The sequence below is a fragment of the Coptis chinensis genome, chromosome 7 (assembly GCF_015680905.1).
Source record: "Coptis chinensis isolate HL-2020 chromosome 7, ASM1568090v1, whole genome shotgun sequence".
NCBI lineage: Eukaryota > Viridiplantae > Streptophyta > Magnoliopsida > Ranunculales > Ranunculaceae > Coptis > Coptis chinensis.
Genome location: NC_141462.1, coordinates 86,556,789 through 86,582,660, shown reverse-complemented (window position 1 = coordinate 86,582,660; position 25,872 = coordinate 86,556,789). Strand labels below are relative to the sequence as shown.

The 25,872-nt window shown below is 36.8% G+C and overlaps 2 protein-coding genes and 5 long non-coding RNA genes across 7 annotated transcripts; 3 read left to right on the top strand and 4 right to left on the bottom strand.

The window, feature by feature from the left end:
* Positions 1 to 367: 367 nt before the first annotated feature.
* On the bottom strand, positions 368 to 2,070 carry LOC147489621 (ammonium transporter 1 member 3-like). The gene has a single exon (XM_086571241.1). It carries the CDS (start codon positions 1,903 to 1,905, stop codon positions 511 to 513), a length of 1,395 nt encoding a protein of 464 aa, XP_086427367.1. The 5' UTR covers positions 1,906 to 2,070; the 3' UTR covers positions 368 to 510.
* A 779-nt stretch (positions 2,071 to 2,849) lies between these two features.
* LOC147489620 (uncharacterized) lies at positions 2,850 to 4,424 on the top strand. The gene is made up of 2 exons (XR_015201668.1): positions 2,850 to 3,233; positions 4,042 to 4,424. It is a non-coding gene; the product is annotated as an uncharacterized LOC147489620 (long non-coding RNA).
* Positions 4,425 to 5,147: 723 nt separating this feature from the next.
* On the bottom strand, positions 5,148 to 8,239 carry LOC147489619 (golgin-84-like). The gene is made up of 7 exons (XM_086574690.1): positions 7,998 to 8,239; positions 7,554 to 7,872; positions 6,804 to 6,866; positions 6,471 to 6,548; positions 6,170 to 6,373; positions 5,791 to 5,847; positions 5,148 to 5,670 (listed from the first exon to the last, which is right to left on the bottom strand). The coding sequence occupies exons 1-7, from the start codon at positions 8,237 to 8,239 to the stop codon at positions 5,566 to 5,568; spliced, it is 1,068 nt and encodes a 355-aa protein (XP_086430816.1). The 3' UTR covers positions 5,148 to 5,565.
* A 4,759-nt stretch (positions 8,240 to 12,998) lies between these two features.
* Positions 12,999 to 16,012, top strand: LOC147489618 (uncharacterized). Its single transcript, XR_015203028.1, has 5 exons — positions 12,999 to 13,588; positions 14,477 to 14,574; positions 14,659 to 14,793; positions 15,157 to 15,286; positions 15,372 to 16,012. It is a non-coding gene; the product is annotated as an uncharacterized LOC147489618 (long non-coding RNA).
* A 441-nt stretch (positions 16,013 to 16,453) lies between these two features.
* LOC147489617 (uncharacterized) lies at positions 16,454 to 20,415 on the bottom strand. The gene is made up of 3 exons (XR_015203062.1): positions 20,232 to 20,415; positions 19,800 to 19,898; positions 16,454 to 18,288 (listed from the first exon to the last, which is right to left on the bottom strand). It is a non-coding gene; the product is annotated as an uncharacterized LOC147489617 (long non-coding RNA).
* A 550-nt stretch (positions 20,416 to 20,965) lies between these two features.
* On the top strand, positions 20,966 to 22,337 carry LOC147489616 (uncharacterized). The gene is made up of 2 exons (XR_015203092.1): positions 20,966 to 21,445; positions 21,998 to 22,337. It is a non-coding gene; the product is annotated as an uncharacterized LOC147489616 (long non-coding RNA).
* Positions 22,338 to 23,461: 1,124 nt separating this feature from the next.
* Positions 23,462 to 25,397, bottom strand: LOC147489615 (uncharacterized). The gene is made up of 3 exons (XR_015201669.1): positions 23,987 to 25,397; positions 23,846 to 23,875; positions 23,462 to 23,763 (listed from the first exon to the last, which is right to left on the bottom strand). It is a non-coding gene; the product is annotated as an uncharacterized LOC147489615 (long non-coding RNA).
* Between the last annotated feature and the right edge of the window lie 475 nt (positions 25,398 to 25,872).

Genomic DNA, 25,872 nt, shown 5'->3' with positions numbered 1-25,872 from the left:
AAAAACAAAACTCATATAGATACATAGTTGGGATACACCTATAAATTTGGAGTGAAATAATCTTAACAGATCCAACAAAGAGTACATTGCCATAATGATACTGGTGGCCGTGGAGAGAGTATGAGTACATGAATTTTCTAGTTCCTTCTAATTATAGGAGAGCAGACTTGGGAGACCTTGCAGGCTTGCAACAACTGGATTCCATCTCCTCCAGATTCATGGGAATATTGTAAAGATCAGATTTGAAATATCCTTTATATAGTACGAAAATATGTAGTAAATGTTAAGCTTGTAAAAGTAATTAAGAGATCGTCTGAAGTCTTGAACAAATCCTTCTTCATATATTGGAATCCATTGCGCGAAAGGAGAACAAAACCATAAAATTTTATATGGACAGATGAATCACTGAGAATTTACATTTTAACTGAAATCACCGAACGAAAGAATTGAAATAATTACACATCATGTAGTTGTATATAATCCAAGCTAATTATATATGATATATGATTATTAAGATCCATCTTGCATCCTCACATAATCTGCATAAAACCGAGGATGATTTTCTTCTGGATGTGCGACATAAGCATAACCCCCATGACTAGAGATATCGAGCCCAGCCATTTCTTCTTCGACCGATATCCTTAAAATCTTAAGTTTACAAAGAGCAAAGAAGAGAGGGCCCATGGTTATAGTCACCCAACCAATAATAACCAAGACTGCAACCACTTGTGCCCCTATCAACCCCCAACCCCCACCCATCAACAGTCCAAATGGACGTACCACACCAATGACCCCTGCATCATAAGCTTGAACTATAAACTCCTTCTTAGCGAAAAGCCCCGTAAATATTAGACCCCATGCACCACAGCCACCATGAAGCTGCGTTGCTTCCAAGGGATCGTCGAACTTTAGCTTCAGGGCTAATATATTTAGTCCAATTAGAACCCAAGCAGCAAAAAATCCGCAAACAATTGCTGCCCATGGTTCCACCACTGAGCATCCAGAAGTGATTGCAACAAATCCACCAAGGACACCATTGCATACATCCAATGCATCCCAATGACCAATTATTAAACGCCGTCCAAATAGCGTCACAATGCCTGCAGTCGAGCCAGCAAGCGTTGTGGTAACTGCAGTACGACCAATGCTAGTCCAATTACCTTGATTGGCTGTGTTCATGTAAGGCACAAGAATCTTGTTAAAAGACCCGGGATTGAATCCGAACCACCCAAACCACAACAAGAATGTCCCTAGTACCACTAAAGTGGCACTATGACCACGTATTGGAACTGGTTGGCCAAAGGCGTCGAACCTTCCAACTCGAGGTCCTTCAATCAAAGCACCCCAGAAACCAGCAATCCCACCAACCAAATGCACCACACCACTACCAGCAAAGTCAATTGCACCTGACCCAAACAGCAACTGTGATGAACTTGGACTTAGCCAACCAGTTGATGACCAGACCCAATGAGCCACAATTGGATAAACAAAGCCGGTGAGGAAAAATGAAAACACAAGGTAAGCACTGAACTGAGTACGTTCGGCAATGGAACCACTAGTGATACCAGCTACAGCAATGGCGAAAGCCCATTGATAAAGAAAGAAGCTGTAGTCATAAGTGTCATTAGGAATTTCTTTGAGAGCAAAGAAGTGAGAGCCAATAAACGGATTGGAATCTAAACCACTGCCAAAGGCAAATGCGAAGCCAAATAGGTAGTAAGAGATGCTACCGACAGCAGCATCAACGACGTTGGTGAGCAATATGTTCATTGCATTCTTGGCCCGAACTGAGCCAGCACATAGCATGGCGAAACCGAGTTGCATAACAAAGACCAAGTAAGCTGAGAAAAGAAGATAGACTGTGTTGATTGAATTTGTGACACTATCCTCCCATGAGATCGCCATGGTTTCTAGCTAGGGAGAGAGTAGTGAATAAACTACTTGGTTGGTGCCAAGAGCGGAGGTGGGCAGCTTAATTAAGTGGTCTGGATGGATAGTGCATGCTCAAGGTACGCCCATTGTTGAATGGTTGTAAGCTAATTGTATAATTTGGCCACCCATTTTATGGGCAGTTGTGGATTGGCAGTCATTCAGATTTCAGATTATAGCGAAACATTTTTACTTAGAAGTAGCCAAGTATATATACCTTCTATAGTTCTATTCTCATTGAAACATTTACATTATCCACATCAACAAGTGAGTTTGATAAAAAAATCAGCGTTGTCTGTGTGTTGTCGTGTGCCCGTGTTCGGTCTTCTTTTTTCCAGTCTCAACTTTCCAAATCTCTAACAATCTAAGTAAGCAATTTATATGTCGTTGGACTTCGTATCACCGTGATCTTTGTCCGTGGATGTTCTATGCCGTTGCAGAAATTCCTGACACTCGAAATTTGAAAGAACTTTTAACATATAAAGTGGTGAAAAACGTTCTGAGTATAAATAACCAAAACTTGAGAACCCACAATCATCCAATAAACTATTCTAAGTTATTATTACGTGGAGAACAATGTAGTTAAAGTAGCATGTGCCGACTAGCAAAGTAAAGGTCTGTAAAATTTGGATTCGAATTCCGCCAATATCAAAAAAATTATTAATCTCATTTAAAACAGACTTATTAAAAAAAAAAATATATATATATATATATATATTACCAAATCTACAATGCGCAGAGCTTAAAATGCAACTCAATACGCAGTGATTTGGAGCGTAGATTGTCCATCTGCCGAAAGAAAGATGAAAAAATGGATAAAGGCTAAAACCGGAATAAAACCGGCATAAATATTTTTATTGCATTCTGACCTTTCTCTATACGGCTCAACTCCTCCTCAAATAAACAGCTACCCAAATTTCAATAACAAAACCAACATCCCTTCTCAATTAAAAACCTGACTTCCGATAAATCCTTATTATTTAATACTCTTATTTGCTGAATCTAGATTAAGTCAAGAGATTACTGCCTTGCAAAGGAGTTGGCAGTTATAGTAATACGACTTTTGGTAGGGTTCTTTTGATTCATCAAATGGGGAAGTTCCATTCTGACATTTCTGGACGATTGGAAGAAGATGGATGGAACAGTGGAGCCACAGACCGTGGTGCAATAGCTGCTGCCAAAGACACTATGTGAAATAGCCTCGTATGCACATTCTCAACGTTGGCCACTAATATGAACACATTGCAGTTACCATAAACTATGACTTGGGTATCACTACCTGGCTCAATTCAATGGTAATATTGGTAAGTTATTTTGGACACTTTATAAATCTGAGCTTCGACTTTGTTATGTCTATAATGATTAATGGTGTTCATGGCCATTCATTATGTATTTTATTTCTTAGTAGTTAGTACTAAATGTCATTCTATGATTATACAAAGTCTTAGTCAAATATGGTTTTACTTGTACCTTGTAGGTGAGTGGGCGCTTTCGATAGCATTTGTTTTTTCAGCAGATGGATTCCTTCGGTAATGTCTGGTCATCCTATGAAAAAAAATGGAATACTGAAAATTTCTTGCAAAGTAAAATTTTTAGCAATATGCATAGATGAGATCTTATTGGAAGTAATTAGAGGCAATTCAAGATAGGTGCACTAATGGAAATCTTCAATTTAGTGTTCGTATCGACAACATGCTGTTTGTCTCTGATATGCTAACACTTACTGCCTTGTAGATACTCGTTTTTCATATAAAAACAGGTAGTCGAAATATTGATGATGCACTGATATGCTAACATACTGCCTTGAACATCTATAACTCGTAATATGTTCGTCTTTTATATAAAAACAAGTACTCAAAATTTTGATGCATCTTTTGCGTAAGCTATGTGATGATGATGATGATGCATTAGTGCAGTAAATCTTTAATGTGAAATGATCTCCAAGTTTTTTACACTTCATCCATTCTCTGAATTGTGAGGGATCTTACATGTGATCCTAAGGGTTATTAGAAAGAGCCTCTGATACATCCCCTTGGTTTCCCTGATATAGCTTGGTAAAATATTTCTCTATAATATTATTCTTCTATTAATTCCATTGTTTTGTTTCGGCAGGCTTTCGAGTTGAGCTGGTTCTTGTTGGTTACTGGTGTAGCTTGTGTAACAGTTGACATCAAGGTCTACCTAGAGAGCATAGAGGGGGGCCTCGGATTCACTTATTAACCATCAAGCTTCTTGTGTCGTCATGCTTCGATTTTGATAGAATGTCGGATTTGTGCTTATTAGCATTCAGTTCGAAGATATCAGTTTGTCGGATAAAAGAAATAATGAAGGTTACTACACCTATTTATCAGAAAAGTTAATGTTAGATTAGCATATAGTCGTGGGAATTTCCATTATTAGAGGATTGATTCCAAATATACTCTTAGGAAGAATTGTAAACTAGAGAATAATTTTGATGAAAGTATTACAAAGTTAATTCATTACTTTTTGTTATTGATCACCCTCCATCGAAAGCTTTGATCTTGCTCGTGTATTATATCTTTGTTATGTCTTGTGGAGCCTTTGGATGACCTTGTCTATTATCCGGTGTAGTGTGCTTTTCTTAGACTTCACTTCAACCTCACTTTGCTTTGTTCCTTTATTAGAGTACTTCCATACGTGGTGCATATGCTACGGTATTCATTACACCCGCTTGTTAGTTCTTCTTCCTCAACCGTCAACCACCAACGGATAAACCGGAAATTAGGAAAATTGAAGAACGGACCTCTCTCATAGCAGGTTTAGATTGCTCGATTGGATTTGTGAGGCTACATTTGGCCTGTGGTGTGCAAGCTACAAAGACGAGATGCTCATCTTGATTTGGGTGTATCTTAGTATGTAGTTTGAATTACTTGTAAGGTCTGGAGTGTTTCTGTTGGTTTGCCACTGGAGCTATATAAGATTTCTAAATAAGTTGCTATTTGAATAGGCTTTAAAAGAAACGGATAGTGTAGTAGATTGAAGTGGGTGTATTACTTGTATTACTTAGAGTTGAATGCTAATTAGGAAAACAGGTAACATCACCCATGCATCTTCTAACTGGCACAGAGAGCAATGCCTAACTAACATCTTATTTTTGTCAGAGGGATTCCTTTGAGACCAGAAGTATGGAACATGATTACAGAGAACTGCATGGGATGTGATGTCCAGAAATCTTTTGCTTAATCCTTGTTGAGCTAGTGAAATCGACTTACTTATTAGTCATTGAGCTAGGCCCTAGTTCATAATGCAGCAAATGCATCTCTCCTTTTTTCTTTGAACTTAATCATTTATACAAGAAAGTTTTACAAACTACGAAAAAATTGCCGAACAAGAAGAAAGAAAAGAATATCCCAATTTACAATCACAAAGATGGACCCCAATTTACAATCACAAAGATGCAATCGACGGATGAGATCCCAACTAGTATGGCATGCCAAATATCATGTATATAACTTCCCTCACAAACCTAGAACAGATAAGGATATCCGACTTTTGGCTACCGTTGAGAAGTGGAGGACCTCTACATTATGACATCTCTTGCCCCACATGCATCAGCACTAAAATTCGCCTCATCAAGTAGCTGAGAATTGCGTAAAGCTTTTAGCCAAAACTCAATCAACATGAATTTTTTTGGTTGTCAATGAAGGACACCTGCCCGTTGTGTGCTGCACGTTCTTCTTCTGCTCTACGATCTGCAGAACCCAGCTCTTCCCGGAGAGCCTAACAATTGAATGGTGTTTCCAGGGTCAGAACTTCCCAGTATAGGTGAAAAATACAAAGAAACCGCTATACTCCAAACAAGAGACATTTTTTTAATTTTGACTAAGCTAACCGAGATACCTGCATCATCCAGGTTTCTGTCAGTTCCCGATTTCTCATGATGGACTCCATATTTACCTGATCGACAACATACATGGACACTGTTATGATGACCACAAACATCTTCTAATCCAAGGCAAGAGCCTCCATAGCTAGCACATTCAAGATAATTAGAGATATCAAGGTATCTGGGTATAGTTATCAAAAGTAAAATTCTACATATTATTCGTAAACAGCGTACTTGATTCCCTCTCTGTTCTAATGATTAAAACTTCCACTTAAATAAATCAGAGTGCTGACAGGGTATAGCACAGGAACCTTCCTTGTCAATAGCGTGCCCTCATAAAGATCACACTTCAAGTACATAATATATAGGTGTAATTAGATACATGAATAATACCTGTAAGGAAGCCAGCTTTCCTTCAGAAACTGAAGCCTGTTTCTTCAGTGTATCCAACGAATTGACTAGGGAATCAATTTCTGAGTTCTTGGCAGCCAAAGCCTCAACCATATGTGATTCAACTCTAGACACTTCAACCTTAGAAGTGGACAAATCTTTTTGTAGCTGCTTTACGCGAGATCCATAGGAGTTGCTCCTTTCTCTCTGAAATTATAACGCTTCGTAAGTACCGGATAAATCAATTTATGATTCAACTAAGGTTTGGTTTATCCACAAATGGAAAAACAATATGATAACTCACCTCTGCAGTAAGAAGTTCTTCTAGCTGTGCATTTTCGGATTTGTACTCTTGAAGGCGGGAAGAAAGTCCAGCACAAACCTGCATGTATAGCGCAAAGTTTCTGAAGCTTAAGCTCTAACTGTAGTGATCTAACGTGTTCACAAAGTCAGTTATCCATGCAAAAATACCTATCAAGCAGAAATATGGAGTTGAACCTGTGTTTCATAGATGAACGTATACATAATAGCATCATGAATATGACAGAAATTGTATCGTTACAGGTATATGATGGTGAGCAAATATTTCCATATAAAAGATGAGTAGAGAAACTTGACAAAGTTACTTATATCTTACCCTAGCTAACCTGGCCTCCTTTGATTGACCCGTGGAAATGATACTTTTAAGTAGTCCTTGAGCCTGCCAACCAACTAAAGGGACTAATCAGAGATTCACTAAGGCTACGTTTGGTTCGTGGAAAATGTGAGAAAAGAAAAGGTTTTCCTGGAATTTAAAATCTTAGATCCGTTTGGTGAATTGTAGAAAGTTGCAAAATGGAAAACAGATTCTTGGGTACCTGTCAAATAGGGAAAACAACATCATTTTGAAGAAAGAGGAAGTCGTTTTCTTCCTCTGTTGTCTCGACCAAGGTTTATAAACTTTACCAAAAAAAATGGAGAACGACCGACACAATCTACAAATCGATTAATTTCATCTCGAGATAATCTCAAATTTTCAAACCCATTTTAATCGATGTATGTATAAGTAATCTTCCAGCCATTAACGTTCCATTTCGCAAGAAAGGGATGTCGAAGGGTTTCAATGTTGTTTTAGAAGGATACAGAGGGTATGATCCAGTGCTTTGCAGATGGTGTCTCAAAGAAAATATTTTCTAGTCCAAACCAAACAATTAGAAAGTAAAATTCAGGAAAAAGGATTTAAGGTATTTAGATTCTGATATTGTGATTTCCATGTGAAAGAAAAATCTGTGAACCAAAACACAGCCTAAATGTTAAACACTTATATATGTAAAAGGATCCCAATGACAAATTTAATATGTATATATTTGTGATCGGCAATTGAATATGTTCTTACTATATGACATACCTCATCAAGTTGCTCTTGTTCTTTTACGGCTGAAGTCTCAGTTTTAAATTCTTGTTGCTTCTTTGAATCCAAGAGAGGTTCCTCCTTTGTATTGGCATCTTTTGCTTGAGAATGATTGTGACCATGTGTTTCCACACTTCCCAGTTCAGACCCCTCATCATCAATCTTCTGAGAAGTACCCTCATTTTCAGTTTTGATGTCTTTCCCAGCATCAGCCGGAAGATCTCTATCTACAGTATCAACTCCTGTGCCTAGTGAATCTAAAGCAAATGGCTCTTTGCTCTCGTCTATTGTTTTCTCAGTGATAGACTCGCCTCTTCTAGATCATTGACAGTAGGGAGAGTTTCCACCTTACTAGCACCATCATTTTTTTCCACCTCATTTGGTAGTGAATCAGGTAGAGAAATCTCCGGAGTAGTGCCATCATGTCTAAGATCCATCTGCAGCTCTTTGCTAGTTTGGATTTCATTACTGCCCACGTCCCCACCATTTTCAGATGACAGACCCTCTGTATCAGCATCAGGTAACAGTTTTTCTTCTGATGCTTTCACGGAAACGTGCTCCTCAATATCAGTGTCAGGCAACGCTTTTCCTTCTGACGCTGTTGTGGAAAATTGCTCCCCAGCACCATCACTTGTTTCAGAGGCATCAATGGTGGAGAGTCGCAACTGAGCCTGTAGACCCATTTTTGGTTAAGTGGGGTGATTAAAAACATTGATGTGTTTAAAGCCATAAACTGAGTTGATTAAAGACAACAATGTACGGAGCAACATATAAACGCGAAAAGCTACAAAATACCTTCTCCTTTTGTTTAATACTCCTTGCTTGAATTTCTTGTCCATTGGATGCTTATAAGTTGCAAAAAGAGACAAAAGGCACCTTATACTTCCCATTGATCCCCCTCTCAACAGATTCATCTACAGATCTTGTCACCTGCAATGGCCTGGGGGAATCTCTGTGTTTCACGCCATGGCTCACTGTATCCTTTTGAGCTGTAGTTTTTCACTGATAACGCACGGCCTTCCTTGTATATTGAATCCTTCACCACGTCTCTAAAATCGGAAGATTTCCTCCTCAAATGAGCAGAAGAATTTGCTTGCCCATAAGACGGGGCTTTTGATGCTTGTTCTTGGTTAATGGCTCGATCAAAGGAGTAGGTCTCTGGTTGGCTTGTTCTGTTACACTCAACTGAGGAGAATGAAGATGAACAAGAGGAAGATGAGAAAGAGGCCCTTGCTGACTCCATAGAAACTCTATGATTCTCAATCACGTTCTAGCTCGAATTTTTGTCCTGCAATTGCAAGTCAGAACTATATTATATATCCCTCACATAATATTATACAGATTCCAAATACACCAAAGTGAAGCCGTTAATAGTTGAGTTAAGTTTTTACTTTAGCTGTATGCAGGTCACTATGACACTCATCTCCATGGTTGCTATTGCTGAAGTGAGAATGGACTGTTAAGAGAGAGATGCATGCATAGAATATGAGAAAAAAAATTAAAATGTTAACATACTTGAACTTGGTAATACAACAAACGAAATGGGAAATAAAAAGAAATCACAAGTCCATTAACCCTTCCTGAACAAGCAATTTGGCCTACAGTCCAGAAATGTATATAGGATAGCTTACCAGTAAAGAGGACATCACCGATTAAAAATAAAATTCTGTATCCATAAAGTGATTTTGTAGCAAATCAAACATTTCTGGACTGTAGGAACAAAAAGAAAAAAAACATGAAAAGCTAAAAACTTCTAAGCAACGGGAAATGGATACGTGTACCTCGGAAATGTTAAGTCCACTGATATCCTTTAATGAACCAATGCTAACAAAATTGTCACCTCTTAGGGTAATGATCGTTGAAGACGAAACAAATGAAGAAACGACTAGAGACGTGGGGGTGGGGGGGGGGGTTTGAACCTTGAACGTGGGGGTTGGGAGTTCCGAAATACCTCCAAAATAACCTCAGCAGTTTCTTTTTAGCTAGCGTCTGTTTACATTGAGTTCGTTTACATTGTCAACGTTTTCAATATATGGATTCGTGGGCTTTTTTATCTTTTGGACTTTTTTGTGGACTTAAATTTGAGTACTACTAGTATACTGCTAAGCAGTGGGGGCGTGACCGGAGAGGGAGAGGGAGAAGTGCTTATATGACCTGAAAATGAAAGCAACGACTGAAATCAGCTGACAAGATTGAGTGCTTCAATGATATATTAAACTTAAACACGACACTAACTATAAAAAGCCTTATAGCATATCCACTGTAAAGTTTCACAAGCACCAGCCTAGATATATTTCATCTTTTTCTTGAGTGGTTATACATATAAAATCCAAGACAGGCATTTTCATAGATTGAGCTACAGTATTGCAAGTGAAGAAAGAAAGATACATACCAAAGCCACGAGGTTCTGAGTTCCCATTGTGGTAGCCTTTGAATGAAGGATGAAGGATCACTTTCGGTACCTTTGATTTTTGTTGGAATAAGAATATTGAATATGCAAGAACAAAACAATAATTGATGTGAGAGAAAAATACTAACTGTATAAGTTCAATTGTAGCCTTCTCTCAATCTTAAACAGTATTATCAATTTCAGGACCAAAGACTCCCCATTTAGGTGACTTCATACCTAGAGGAAGCTATCGAAAAATCGAATTGAAATTGAAGAAGCAAAGTCTAAGAACAACACCTTAAGTTTTAAACAATCATAGTGGAGATTTACCTGGTTTGTCTTTCTCCTTCAACCTATCGTTGACCCTCTGCTACTGAGTTGTTGTTCGTATGCAACTGATTCTTCGTCTTTCTACTTCAAAGAAGCGAGATGTTGGTCTTCCTCCTCCAATCGGTTATCGGTTATGAACGAGCTAGGAGAAATTCGCAAAGTTTGTGCAAGAAATAAATTAGGACAGACAGAAACCAACCAAGTGATATTTTGGGCCCCGTACCCCCCACCCGGCCCAAGATCGTTCGCTCCGCTCACTTGACTACATGGACCTACTTTTTAGATCTACTATTGAACTCACTATTTGTATGAAGTTGGTTTGCATTGCAATACACACAGACACATATCTCTATGTAAATCAATGATTAGGACTTTTGACACATCAGTAGGTTCAAATAGTAGGTCAAATAAGTTGGTCAATTTTTTTTTAAAAAAAAACAAACAAACAAAACCTGCCGACCTTGAGTATTACCAAAATGCAGTTGACTTCATTACACAATGAAATTACTTTAGCCAAATCAGGTCAAGCCAAGGCAATATATTATAAATACAATAAATTAGCCCCAGGGCACAAGTTCGTTTCAAAACAACTCTAGAGGATATGATTTTTTTTATAATCACTCACAAACAATGAGCTATGAGTACGAACAATGAGCTATACATCAACATGAGCTATGAGTACGAACAATGATTATTCATACCTATAATGATTGTTCATACCTATTTGAGGGGGTTCATACCTCAATATAAGCTATGAACAATCATTGTTTATATAAATACTCATTGTTCATAGCTATTTGGGGTATGAACAATCATTGTTCATACTCATTCATACCTCAATATGAGTATAAACAATCACTGTTCATATCTTAACATGAGTTATGAGAAATCACTGTTCATAATGTATAAGTTCATACCTTAATATAAGTTCATACCTTAACATAATGTATAATCAGTAAGAACACATATTGGAGTATGAACAATCATTGTTCATAAGTCCATACCTTAACATAATGTATAATCAATAAGAATACATATTGGAGTACGTACAATCATTGTTCATACATCAACATAGTGTATGAAGCATAGTACAAAATATCATGATATATCGTGATATTTGTTCATACATCAACATAGTGTATGAAGCATAGTACAAAATATCACGATATATCGTGATATATTGCGATATATATCGAGATTTCAGCAAATGATAAGTAAATATCGCGATATGCTTAGAGATATTTACAACTACAAAAATCAGTGATATTATCGATATTTTGAGATTTTTTGCGATATTTATAGATATTTGGCGATGTTTTGTGTATGTAACAATTTTATTTAATATTTACCATTATATTTCAAAAAATATAAATTATATATCATGATATTTTTCGATATTTTGGATATATCCACGATATTTGCATATGAAACAATGTCAAATATCCCCAAAGAATGGGATATATCCACGATACATATCCATAAACCAGAAATCGATATTTGCCATATCCTGATATTTTGTACTGTGGTATGAAGTATGGTAACCTATTTGGGTATGAACAATCACTATTCATACATCACATAAGATATGAGCAATGACCAAAACGACATAAAATGCAAAATCGGAAAAAATTTATTTCAAATCCGGGATATTTGTCATTACAGGAGAGAGATATATAAAGTCTTTATCTGAGCTTCAGTGGACGACATTTAATTTGGAAGGAAAAAAATGCTAGAAGATTTCAACAAACATCTAAGCCAGCTTCAATTGTCTATAACAAGAAGGTAAGAGACATAAAGAACTACTTGCAAGAGTTAAAAGCTATTGAAGTATATATACTTAGGTCGATGTATTGAAGAAGGCGATAAAGAGGTTGAATTGGAATTTGACTCTACCAGAGCTAGCAATGCAATCAACAAGCTTGAGAAACCACCATGGTATTGTCTAGTCTTAAGGATATGTTTTTGTTTTTTTTTTTATAATCACTCACAAACCCAATCTCCACATTTAAGGACGAAATGAGCTGTGAACACTCATTGTTCATACTATACATCAACATGAGCTATGAGTATGAACAATGACTGTTCCTACCTATAATGATTGTTAATACATATTTGGGGGGGAGGGGGTCATACCTCAACCTGAGCTATGAACAATAATTGTTTATATAAAGACTCATTGTTCATACCTCAATATGAGTATGAACAATCACTGTTCATACCTTAACATGAGTATGAACAATCACTGTTCATACCTTAACATGAGTTATGAACAATCACTATTCATATTAACAATCATTGTTCATATCTATTTGGGGTTATTAAGCAAACACATAAGCTGATTTTACTTCCCTCATAAACCAAAAATTGTAAAATAAAAACGTTATTGAGTTATTTTTCTCTTCAACAAAGGTCGAAAATATCGTTCGATATATCAATATATCGGAATATGAGTACACGATATGGAAATAATGTATATCGATTGACTTAGATCGATATATATCAGCAATATATCCGATATATTTGATATATATCGATTGACTTGTTGACTGTTTGACCGATTATATTGACTGTTGACAGATAATTCTGACATATATCGTTATATATCGACAATATATCAGCAATATAATGATATATATCAAAATTTTAACTATTTAAAAAAGATGGAATCTCTGAAATATCGATATTGACTGATATATTTAGGGTGTGTGTGTGTGTGTGGGGGATATCGGCAGATATGTAAAAATTGGGCCCTGTGGATTTTCCCCGTTGGCCACATTTTCGATGATATCTTCCCGGCTTCCCCACACACCACGTCCAAACACACGATCCCCACACGGTCACACACTCACACACCACGTCCAAACCCACGATCACCATGTTTCCCCCCTCCACTTTCCAATGGATCTCCACATTCTCTATTTCCGCTCCATTTATTATCTCCCCTCCCAATTGGAGACATCAACCATCAACAGTCAACTGTTTGTTTGTTTCTCCATCCTGCTTCTTTTCATATCTGTTGCAATGTAGATTACTTAATTTTTTTCATTGATCATCTTCGATTGATGAATACCTTTAAGATTATGCCTTAAATACTGACTTGAAGGGCAACGTAGAGTTCTTTGCTATAATTAGTTTTCTATCAACTGGAAATGGAGTTTGTTTTTGAAAGCTCATGTTAACTGTTTGAACTATTCCCCTTTTACTGTTTGTTAGACAGAAAAAGTCGATATGGAGAATACACTTGTTGATGAGAGCCAAAGACAGTTGGAGGAATTTGGAGCTTCCTCTACATCAAGGCAATACGAATCCAGTGGTATGTTTTTAAGTCAAAAGAATACCCATCTTTGTCTCACGGTTTCACCAACATTGCAGGGGTTTATGTTACAGAATCTTTGTAGTTGATTTAGTGAAAGGATGTAGGTCCTAGGATGTTGCATTTATGAAATTAATCTAAGTAACGTGATTAGTATTGCCAACCAAGACGTAGTATGGACTATAGTATTCTAGATATATTCTATTGGAAATGTTTATTATCCTTTTGAAGTAGCGGTCGTTCGACTTCCCTTCTGAATGTATGATGTACATACTTTCTCCTGTAGGGTAATAACCTTATGAAGAATAACCTTAAGGGTAATAACCTTATGATGTACATACTTTATCCTTTATTTGGATTTAGATTTTTGAACAAAGTAGTGAACTGAGCTACAGTCTTGGAATTTTGCTTTTGGATTTGTTATCTTATTACCTGTACAATGAGTTTGGCTTTTGTCGTGAAAGCCAAGATCATATTGGCTAACTTTATCTCTTAGTATCTCTCCGACTGGGCTTGTAGAATGGCACTATAGGATTTATGTAATTGAGATAAGGGTGGCTAATGAGACGCTTTGCCCTTGCCATTAGAATTCTTAACAATCTCATTGCATATTTATATTGGTCACTATTTGCATGGCATCAATTCTTGTTGGTAAGCCATTTGTCTGTTTGCATTCAACTTTGGTTATTGTTTGTCCATGGGTCTTTTGCTCTGAAAACGGAGGCAAGTATTTTGGAGAAAGAGAAGTCACTCAAAGTTTTTGTTTCTTGATATTTTTCTCAATTACTCTTATGGTGGTCTCCTCTTCCCATGGTTTTATTATTATACAAGCTTTTCTATAAACTCTTTCTTTTGAGAGGATTCCTCATCTCTTAATCTTTTCTCTAGTATATACTTGTCGAAGTTGACCTTCCGGTAACCAAAGGCTTAAAGCTGTTAAAGTACATTATGCACGATTTTAACAGTTACGCGGATTCCTATCATCAGTAAGTTCAATTTGATATTGTATGTTCTATCTTTGCATGTATGTGAACTGATTCTCACTTTTCTTATCCTTTTGAATCGCTCAGTGATGTCTGCTCAAGATAAGGTTTCTGTTGTTGTGAAGTGCTTGAAACTTGGAGCAGCTGATTATCTTGTTAAGCCATTACGCACCAATGAGCTATTGAACTTATGGACTCACATGTGGAGAAGGCGACAAATTGGTTGGTTTTTTCAACCGTGTGATTTTTTTTTTATTTTTTGACGTTTGGTTGGGTCTTTCTGCTTCTGTGTACTGTTTGGTTTTTGAAAAAGAACAGGAATGTACAGGCTCTGCCAATTGACCTGGTGTTGTCTGCTAATCGCATACTGATTTATCCCCATGAAAAATACGAATGTCTGCCTGTAAAAACCAACTGCCTAAGTGCCCCTGTCTGATTTTTATTATGCAAATCATGAGAGTGTTTTCCATTATAAATTTCACTCTTTTGTTTACAATCAAAGCATTCTTAGTCTTATTATTCGGAAACTTCTTTGTGTTCATGTATTTATTATCTTTTATTTCCTCTTGTCCTCGAGTAATGCAGAACCTAATGAACGGATATGTGTTCAAAGGCAAACCAATGATCATACAATTTGGCCGTAATCCTGGTGCTGCAAGAGCAAACTAAAGCTCCATTGCAGATGAAGACAAATCCATGCTGCTTGTTGTGGCCGGTTAAGTTTATTCTTATTCTCTTGTTCTCTTGTTCTCTAATTCTATCTGATGTGTGACTTTGGACTGAACTTTATAATTTTGCAGTAGTAAGCAAAGCAACATCTGGCAAAGCTTAAGGAATAAGTTGTGCCGCTGACAAGCAGCAAAGCTTCTAGGCATCGCATAAAGCTATTACTTTCGGATTATCTGAGCTGTTGGAATCATGGATTTCCAGAGCTGATGGCAAAGTCATCTTGAGCAATTCATCTGGGAATCTCACCTAGCTTCTTGCTGTGGACATGTGGTTACTACTCTGTGACGTTCAAATGTTATCCCAAAATTTAGTTCACGGGTTAGTTCAACGGCATATAACTTCAGAACAACAGATGGGTCTCACTGCATCTACCAGATTTAGTGGTTTCAGATCTATGCGCTGCCCCGAAAGGATTTCAGAAGTCAAGTTAATAAAAAGATAAACTGCAATGGGAGGGATTTGAGTGCTATTGATTTTGGCCAAGGGATACAGTGGGAGGGTTGTGTGTGAAAAGAGTTTACAGAAGCTTTGAATGCACTTGAAATATAAGTTTATGTCAAAAATGTTTTAAGTTTCATTTGTATTATACCAAGCTCTCCCACTGTGGATCAGTAATGTCTCTTGTTATATGTTGCCAGTGCATATACAACACTTTTGTCAAAGAATGTTGAGATTCTTTTGTATTTTTTTTTATAATATGTTGTGTTAATCATCTCATTTGAGTGCTCCTCGCAGTGTGTCCTGTTAATCAGCTCATATGAGCTGATTCCCTATACCGGATAATGGATTCCCCAAAACATAACCTTATTTGTACTGTCCTAAGTAAACTATATTTATCTTAATATTAGAAACATTATCGATCTTGTCCAACACCACGCCTCCTATTCCTAAGAATGTAAGAATGGTACAAGCTGCTGGTTCCTCCATGCGCTGCTCCCTATTCTTTTAATTCCCGGGTGAATCTGATGTCATTGCAGATTTCACAATGTCATATTCTTTTCGATGACTCTGCCTTTCCTAAAGACTAGTTGAACTGATTAAGTTGGTCTGTTTGCATAGAAGCTAAAGGATATTGGAAACGGACTATTAATCTGCAAAAGAAAAGAATTGCAAGATTTCTGTTGCGAGTCCTGTTGCTAACATATCAAGCCCATCTTAAGTATCCACTGAATGATATATTTACCATAGAAAGAATGACAATTTTCCTCACTTTGTTCTACCTAACGCTTGATTAGTAAACTATTTTCACATTACAATTATTTCTGATTGGTAAACTAACTCCATCTCCCTTCTCAAGAACAATAAATTCCAAAATGCACATTGATGTGGATCCTTGAATGAATGTCAGATCTGAGACACGACGATCCAATGTTTATGATTCTCACATATGAACTGTTGACTGGAAATGTGTACTCATGCACATCAGCAGCCCACATAGTCACACACCACACACATACTGCACCACCTGCAACAAACACCAGCACACACCACCTGCACCACACAACACACTATCACCTAATACACAAAATACCACCTACAACACCTTGCAGCAGTAACATAACCCCCACATGCGGGTCTGCATATAACTTCCAATGAGAACAGAAAAAAATTCATGATCATGGAAACCAACTATGAAGCAGAATCCGTCTAGAGTTCGCAGGAATAATTGGGTAGGACCAAGTTCTAAATCTGCCCCATGAAAATGGAATGTCATACACGGATATGGAAGTCTTTGCTGATTTCGGTTTAGGTAACATAAATCAAACATTCCAGGTACTTGCTCCAAATGAAAAGCCGAGAAGTGTGCTTGCATTGCAGATTTCACAATGTCATATTCTTTTCAATGAATTGCTGTCCACGGGGATCCAGTATCGAGAAGACAACCACCGTTGTGATCCGATTATGCGTGCAAAAGCACCTGGATCAATTTGGAGGCACTCCTTGGGACGGATATCCCCTCCAAAGTCACAAAGTAATGTGATTCACCTGGAAGTAATAGAGTGTGATGTATTTTTTGCCAGTCTTTAAAACCCACATCATTGCCCATTCGTAGAAACGTACTCATTCGGCCATCAACTGTTTCAGCCACATAGTTGGTTGTAATCCTGAGACCTCCTGTGAGTGTTCCTATCACCTGGCCTGTGTGAATTCTGATAGAAAAATTCGGGTATGAATTACTGAAATGCAGTAGCGAAACTAAAAGACGCAAGTGAATCAGAAGTTCAGAATGTGCTTTCCTCGTAATTAACCTCAGTGACAAAAGATCACTTGGACTTTTAACTTAGCTTGTCTTAGGGAGTGAAATCAGATGGGCTAATGACACACTGATCAAATTTCAAAGGCTACCAAAGAATTCAGAAGCTGCTTGAACAACTGACTGATTGAGCCTTTTCTTCTCTCATGTTTTCTGCTATGTGCATGTTCAATATTCTACCCAATCAAATCCTTTAATTGCGATACGATGAAGAAAACTTGATGATCATTTTGAGTCTTACCACCGCCATCAAAGCTAGTCTAGGCTGTGCTAATTTCATCTTATGCTCTATCCCATGTACGATAACATGACCCGATTATACTTGCGACTTGCAGCACATCAGAAGACAAAATACAATGACATTCTAAACCTCTTTTTCCTTCACCTTTTTCACCAATCCTTTTGGCGTGAGTGGCTGAAGGCTTGTAGCAAATGCAACCAAACACAAAAACAATAACAAAAGTGACCACATCAGTATCATCTATAACCCCGCATGCCAGTAACAACACTTGGCAGCATCAGCAGCACCTGGAACCAATGACAAAACCAACACCCATCCACTCAATGCACACCAGTTCATACTACCACACCAAACTACACACACTATCACATCACCACCACTCGATCAGGTCTTTCGATCACGAGTGACCCCATACAATGTAAGCCCCATACTGCTGCATTTGGGTTGTATTGGTAGAAAAAAAAATGATACCAACCCTTGTAGAACAAAGGACCTGCATCCAGTATCATGTACAATCAGAACACTCAAAAATACATAGCAACATTTACATTAATCTTAGCTAGACCGTAATCAATTAGTTTTAAACACCGACACACACCAAAACAGTAATACTAGCACTACTACTACTACTCTAAGCTAGGTTTCAATCTGCAGGTCAGCAATACTACTACTATTTTCTTAACTACACCAGCACCAGTAGTAGTATCAAAGTAGGTGAAGGTGATCAAGTAATAAGAAAGAACAGAAGATCGATCAACTGCTAAGTTTTTAACAAATGTGAAACTAATCAAACTTCAAACAACTTAACTATTATAGAATATACACAGGATTGTTGAGAGCGTAATGTTTAACTGGTACACTTTTAGGTGAAGACTATGTTGTGTATGTGATCTCCAGACAACCAGTGCATCTAGTACAATCCCTATGCAAAAACATTATGCTATTAAATAGTTTGGCACTTCTGAGGGCAGTTAAGTTGGTTGTTTCAAGAATAAAAATTCTTCGCGATTAGGGGACATTAATTGATAGAAAGTCATAATAGTAACCAAAGGATATAAAACGTGATTAATAGAAGGTCGGGCTAGATCCCAGAGAATATAAAATGCATGGTATGGATCGCCAAGAAACTAAATCTAGCTAGATTAAATTCTATTCCAATTAGCTTTGGCAGCTGCACACGGCTTTGCTCCTCACAAATTGGATGTTAAAATGTACGGTGTCGACGCCACGCATAGAGATTGTTCATACACAGGCCACAGAATTTTGCCGCAAGAAAGAATGACTTATAAGGTCACTAGTTTATCACATCAAAAAGGCAACTACCCTTCGTACTTGACAGTGTCATACTATATTTCATGGAATCAGTAGATGTAAGGTTGGTCACACAGTTTTCTTCAAAAGAGTTGAGGAAGATATTGCAACATTACAGAGTCACAGGTGTATGTTAACGACATTAAAGTTACCAAGAGTGATCCAGGTTGTCAAGCAGTATTTGACTACTCACTTTTGTACCAAAGACTTGGCAACATCAGCTTTTTTTTCGAGTAATAGATTGGCAAGAATAAAAAACAAATAAGAAATTAAGATAAAAACAACACTAAATAAAATTAGTCTCTGCCCAAGGTAAGTGTGTTTTTTCTATTTTTGATACACCGTATATCCCTCATTTGTAGGGAGACTAACCAACCCCCTCCCCCCCAAACCAAAAAAACCGAATGCAGTATCCCACAAACCACATAATGCCAGGATACAACGACCAGGTGCTACTTGTTAAACAGTAAAGTACCATAATAATGGTAGTAATAATGTATAATTATAATAATCATGGTATAGTAGTAGTGAACTAGTGATAATAAAATCATTATCTTTATTAGTGAAATCATTTATCATTATTATTATTATTATTATTATTATTATTATTATTATTATTTATTTTATGATAATTTCAAGTTCCAAAGTAGAAAAGAAAAGGACTGCAAAGATTCCACAGTTTTACAGTTTTACCTGTTCACTGATGAGTATCAAGCTCAGCATTGGTCTGCTAAGACTCCATTGGTTGCCACAATCCTCAAATAAAACAATTTCAAACAGAGCCTTCAATATCTGTAATGGACAGGATGGATAATACCAACATCGTTCAGTATCCAATATGACTGTTCCAAATCAAGTCAAACGATAATGGGATTTAACCAAAACAAGAAAACAGTTTAAAAAGAAATATGTAAAGAATAATATAAAGTTGCAGCGCATGGCTATTCTCGCTTCTGTATAAAAATCAATAGTGTTCAAATTTCTTTTATTCAGACAGGATGAGAAACAACTTTCACCAAAAACAGAATCAAGCATGAAACCTGAAAACCTTTTTGCTAGAATTTAAATTATACCCTACAGCTTAAACTTCAGATCTTAGATTTTTATAAATACTCATAACCAAACCTGAAGGAGTACTGAAGGAGTATTTGAGAGATGCCCAATCCAGAGTTTGAAATGAAGAGAATTTCTCTTGGAAGATAGTGAGAAAGGGAAACAATGGAGATGAACTCAGTTTAGTGGAGATGAACCCGAAAAAAGTATGAGAGTTTGGCGCTAACTGTTTTACTTTTTTTTTTCGAACCAGCCCGAAGTAAATAGCGAAGTATTATTTCCCTTTCCAATTTCCACGATGGTTATTAGGGTGGATTAGTTTTTGGGTAAATTTGGTATTTCATGTATTTGTTTTTTCTCAAACCAGCTTATCCGGTTAACAAATTTGTATTGAATCATGGATTTCCCAACAAAAATCAGATATGGGGGTGAGATTAGTGCACATTGGAATGCATTGGAATGCCTGTGCATTGAAGCAAACCTATATATATATATATATATAGGGGCTGGCTACCTTGACAGCTTATCTTGCCATCTCGTCATGTCCGTTCGATTACATCTAATCCAATGGACAGATCACACACCCCAAACAACTAAAGAATAGAACGGGGGTAAACTAGTCATTTAACTTTCTTATTGAATAAATCCAAAAAAAACGCACAAACCTCTTCTTTTCTCGCTGTCTCTCTCCTCACCAACAGTGAACAGTGAAGATGACGAAGTGGCTTCCTCCCCCTGAACAACGAAAATGAAATCCACTACCACTACAGAGAAATGACCAGAGAGAGCCACCACCACTCAAGAATGAGAAACCCACCACCACTACAGATCGAGAAACTCATCGCAATTCTCTGGAGAAAACAGGAGAGATACATGTGCCTAACTAACGTGATATAGACTTGGAGAAAATTAAGTTTGATCAATTCTCTTTTGAAGAAACAAGCGCAACTCTTCACTTGAAATTGGACAACAAGAACGATTTTGACTTGGGATTGAATGCACTGGAGTATGAGGTATGGTTAGCAGATGTGAGCATAGGGACTGCCAGTCTTTCCAAATCAGCAAAAATTGATAAGAAAGGTCAAGGTCTTATTGAGATTCCAATTTCTTTTAGGCCAAAGGACTTTGGATCAGCCATGTGGGAAATGATAAGGGGAAGAGGAACAGGTTATTCAATGAAGGGAAATATTGATGTTGACACTCCTTTTGGACCAATGAAACTGCATATCAGTAAAGAGGGAGGTAGCACACGACTCAAGAAAGCCGAAGACGATGACGACGATGAGGTATCCGGTTTGCTTAGCTAATATATATTGTTTCTTCATTTTCTATATTGCAATATTTGCTTGCGTATATTCTTGTAAATACACATACGTTTCTATCTATATGCACTTTTTTCAAGCTAATCAACATTCCTTTTGCTTCGATTCATGTCCTTAGCTAGTATGAAGAAAGTGGTCATTTAGATGGTAGTTGCTAATCAGTCAATCTTGACATCAGTATTATATACAAGAAAATTACTTCGGGTGAACGTATCGCCAGCACACTATCACATATTAACATCCATGCTTAAATTATATCAAAACAGAACATAATGCAAAAACTGTTCAGCGGTAAATTACATAACTCTGTGAATTTGACAAAAAATAACTAATAGATTAAATATAATCTCGTTTTGCTCCCCAAGTTGTAATTCATATATATCCATCACTATCTTGAAATTTATTCTTAATTAGCATAGTCGAATTGGATATTCAGTCATGAATACCGTTCCTTGTGTTCATGTTTTGAAGACTTGCAGGCAGCTTATTCCTTTTTTGCTGTTCACTCTGGTGCAGGACTGCAAAGATTAGTGCTAACTGGGTTGTTGCTGGATTAGTGAAGTTCGAGCTACTCGAGGTTCTACTCGTTTCTAGCTCCCTCAAGCTTGTTTCATGTTGCAATTTGAGCTGAGCTTAAATAACTTTTTTTTTTTATGGGAATTAAGAAAAAGCAATGTTTGATTAAGAAAATCTAGCCATTTCTTGGTTTGTATTTTGTTACCTGTTTTGTGTAGCTTCAAGTATTTGATCAAGGTGTGTTAGTGTATACATTGAAAGCTTTGTAAACTTAAAGCTTTGTTATCAACAATGTAAAAAATAATTCAATGCTATGCTATTGTTTATATGGGTTCATTCATTATTGTTGTATTTGAATGCCAATTGGATGCATAAACAGTTCTTTGTGGACTATGAACAATTTGTGGACTATGAACAAAGAATGTTCATAGCTCATGACTATGAACAATCAATGTTCATAGTCCAATTGTTCATAGTCACAAAGCCCACAATCTACTCACCGAAAATAACAACTGAAAAGTAAAACCCAAATAGGCCGCCCTCTTATAGTGCTTGGGATATAGGCTCAGCCCCTAAACCCAAATAGCCCGCCCTCTTATAATTAATGCGGGATATAGGCGCACCCCTAAACCTAAATAGGCGCCTGCCCTCTTATAGTGCCTGGGATATAGGCGCATGCTGACAATATTGCACCAACTCATTTTTTGAATGATATGAACAAAGAATGTTTATAGCTCATGGCTATGAACAATCATTGTAAATATAAATTAATGATATGAACAAAGAATGTTCATTGCTCATGACTATGAACATAAATTGTTCATTGCTCATGACTATGAACATAAATTGTTCATTGTACAGTATGGACTATGAACAATCATTGTTCATAGTCCAATTGTGATAAAAACAAGGGTCCGGTTCCTAGGACTCAATTTTATTTGACTCAAGTTTAACTCAATTTTTGGACTCTTGGATTATCTTAATCTAACGGTACAAAATTTCCAGATGATAGACATTTAAAAGATGACGTCATGTAGGCCCCTTATCATTTCATTACGTTCGTGCTCGCCAAAAATCAAAAACTCTTTTCACCCTCACTCTAAAGGCTCCTTTGATTTCTTGAGAAAAAAAAAATCGTTTCATGATTTAACAAAAAAAAAAATATCACTAACAACGTGTTCATAATGTGCTAAATTACTTAGCACAATAAAACTAGAAGATAATAATGTGCTAAATTACAAGAGACCCTCTTTAGTTCATGTGTTTTCCACTACATGCATTACTTGGAAATAAATAATTAGCTCTTGTAGTGCTTGAGCTTCAGAATTTTAGATAGATAAAAAAAAAAAAAACATAAAAGGCAATAAAAACTATATGATGAACTGAAGTTTAATGTTAGCAGACTGAAAAAGAGTACAAACCTTTAATCTAATTCATCAAAGCTTGGTATGTAACCATGTAACCCTTCAGATAGGCCAAAACCAGGATGATCAATAGCATAAATTGCATATCCAGACAACGCAATTATCTTGGCAATCCCTGAAGCACTAATGCCCACATATCATATATAAATTCTCCATTACAAGCTTTATCAATTAAAAGTACACTTACAGAAAAACAATAAAAATTTACGCACCTTCAAAGAAAAATGTGCATGTATCACCATACCCATGGCAGAAACAAACAACACCCTTAATTCTAACACCCCTTTTAGGCATCCAGCTTTTACAGAAAATCTCCAAACCTTTTGAGTTTCTTTCTTACCACTAAAAAATTGACAAAACTTACCTTCTGAGTACATTAAACTTAAAAAGCAAAAACACCGAACTCTTTAACTTAGTTTCTTACCTCCATTGTTCTGATCCCCAAAGGAGCTAACTACAAAACAAAACAAAAAACACAAGTACAAACTTAGAATATAAGAAGTTGAACTAATACAAAGTGGGGGAAAAAAAAAGAGGATACTCATTATGATCAAGTGAAGCAAACCTTAAACAAGGGGTGATCAGTGGTACGTTGATTTGCACCGTCTGCTTTGATATATATAGTAGTCACAATCCCGTCATAATGGGCATGAGGCACTAACTCTACTGCATTTTTATATTTCTACAGGTTGCCTGGAGAAAACGATGACTCGCAGCTTGCGTTCTTGCAAAGGTGGATGTCAAGCCATTGGACAGACTCAAAGATGACAATAAGAAAACCAATGATTTTTGCTGAATTTGGAAAATCAAATAAAAATCCAGGATACACTTTAAGTGTGAGGAATTTATTCTTAACCGCCATTTATAACAACATCTATAATGATGCTAGAAGTGAGGGAATATTTGGAGGTGGCATGGTATGGCAAGTAGTGGCAGAGGGGATGGAATCATATTATGATGGTTATGAAATTGTTTTGTCACGAAACCCATCAATAACTGGCATCATTACCGCCCAATCTAACAAGATGACCGCACTAACTCAATTGTTAAGCAGACTACAAGTTCATCAACATCATCCCCGGACAAGCAAAGTTACTACTGGTCACCATGGTCATTCATCAATTCGCAGACCAAATATTGAGAAGCAGGGTCATCCTTCATGGCATCACAAGGATCACAAGCATCACAGACGTCGTGGACTCGTGGTCATGCATCATTACGCAGATCAAATTAAACAATGGGAAGCATGGACATGCATGGCATCAAAGGCACCGAAATAGAAAGATAGTTCCATAAGTTCTTGAGGAAGGGAATTCTAATGACTATGAACAATTGGACTATGAACATTGATTGTTCATAGTCATGAGCTATGAACATTCTTTGTTCATAGTCCACAAATTGTTCATAGTCCACAAAGAACTGTTTTTGTATCCAATTGGCATTCAAATACAACAATAATGAATGAACCCATATAAACAATAGCATAGCATTGAATTATTTTTTACATTGCTGATAACAAAGCTTTAAGTTTACAAAGCTTTCAATGTATACACTAACACACCTTGATCAAATACTTGAAGCTACACAAAACAGGTAACAAAATACAAACCAAGAAATGGCTAGATTTTCTTAATCAAACATTGCTTTTTCTTAATTCCCATAAAAAAAAAAGTTATTTAAGCTCAGCTCAAATTGCAACATGAAACAAGCTTGAGGGAGCTAGAAACGAGTAGAACCTCGAGTAGCTCGAAGTTCACTAATACTTTGTCGGGAAGTCAAATTTCAGCATGTTCAGACTCGGCCCATATTACAGCACAAATGAACTTGCTCGAGCCAAGAATGAGCGGCCCATCATCTGAATTGTGACATTTTATAGACAACTAAAGCTCAACCAGCGGATCAGAATATATATTGTTTTGTTTTCCAAATTAGCATACGCGATGTGCCAGCATGTTTTTCTGTTAAAGTTTGGTGGTTAATACAGTTTCAATTTCGTCTACTTCCTTGGATTTATGATTTCATCGAGCTGCGCAAACATTCTCACAAGTACGTCATAAACACCTCCCAATCATTATTTATGGGGGTATGTGTGTGTGTCTGTGTGAATTAGAAGAATGCTAATTTATTTCCACTCTCTTACTATTGTTGTGTTTGATCATGGTGGTGTAACACTTCAAATTTCCTCCAATGATATAATTTGTAGATTTAAGTCTACAATATCGTGATTTGATTGCTCGAGAAAATTTTCTCATGAAAGCGGACATTTTTCGACGGAAAGTAGTCAAAGTACTCCCCATATAATTTCTTTTGGCAAAATTTTTGTTATATGAAAAATCAATATTTTCCCCTATCAAAATTTTCTACAAGAAAAACAGGAATGCTTTTCAAATCAAATAACTCATCAGTTCAATTGTTCAAAAATCCCAATTGACCACTCCACTAATCTTAATC

What these genes read in the sequence shown, in the direction of transcription:
- LOC147489621 (XM_086571241.1), bottom strand. Translation starts at nt 1,905, where the DNA reads ATGGCGATCTCATGGGAGGATAGTGTCACAAATTCAATCAACACAGTC.
- LOC147489619 (XM_086574690.1), bottom strand. Translation starts at nt 8,239, where the DNA reads ATGGGTCTACAGGCTCAGTTGCGACTCTCCACCATTGATGCCTCTGAA. An exon ending in AACAAGAGCAACTTGATGAG is followed by an intron (nt 6,867 to 7,553) that starts GTATGTCATATA and finishes GTTGGTTGGCAG; the next exon opens with GCTCAAGGACTACTTAAAAG. An exon ending in GAAAGCTGGCTTCCTTACAG is followed by an intron (nt 5,848 to 6,169) that starts GTATTATTCATG and finishes GTTGTCGATCAG; the next exon opens with GTAAATATGGAGTCCATCAT.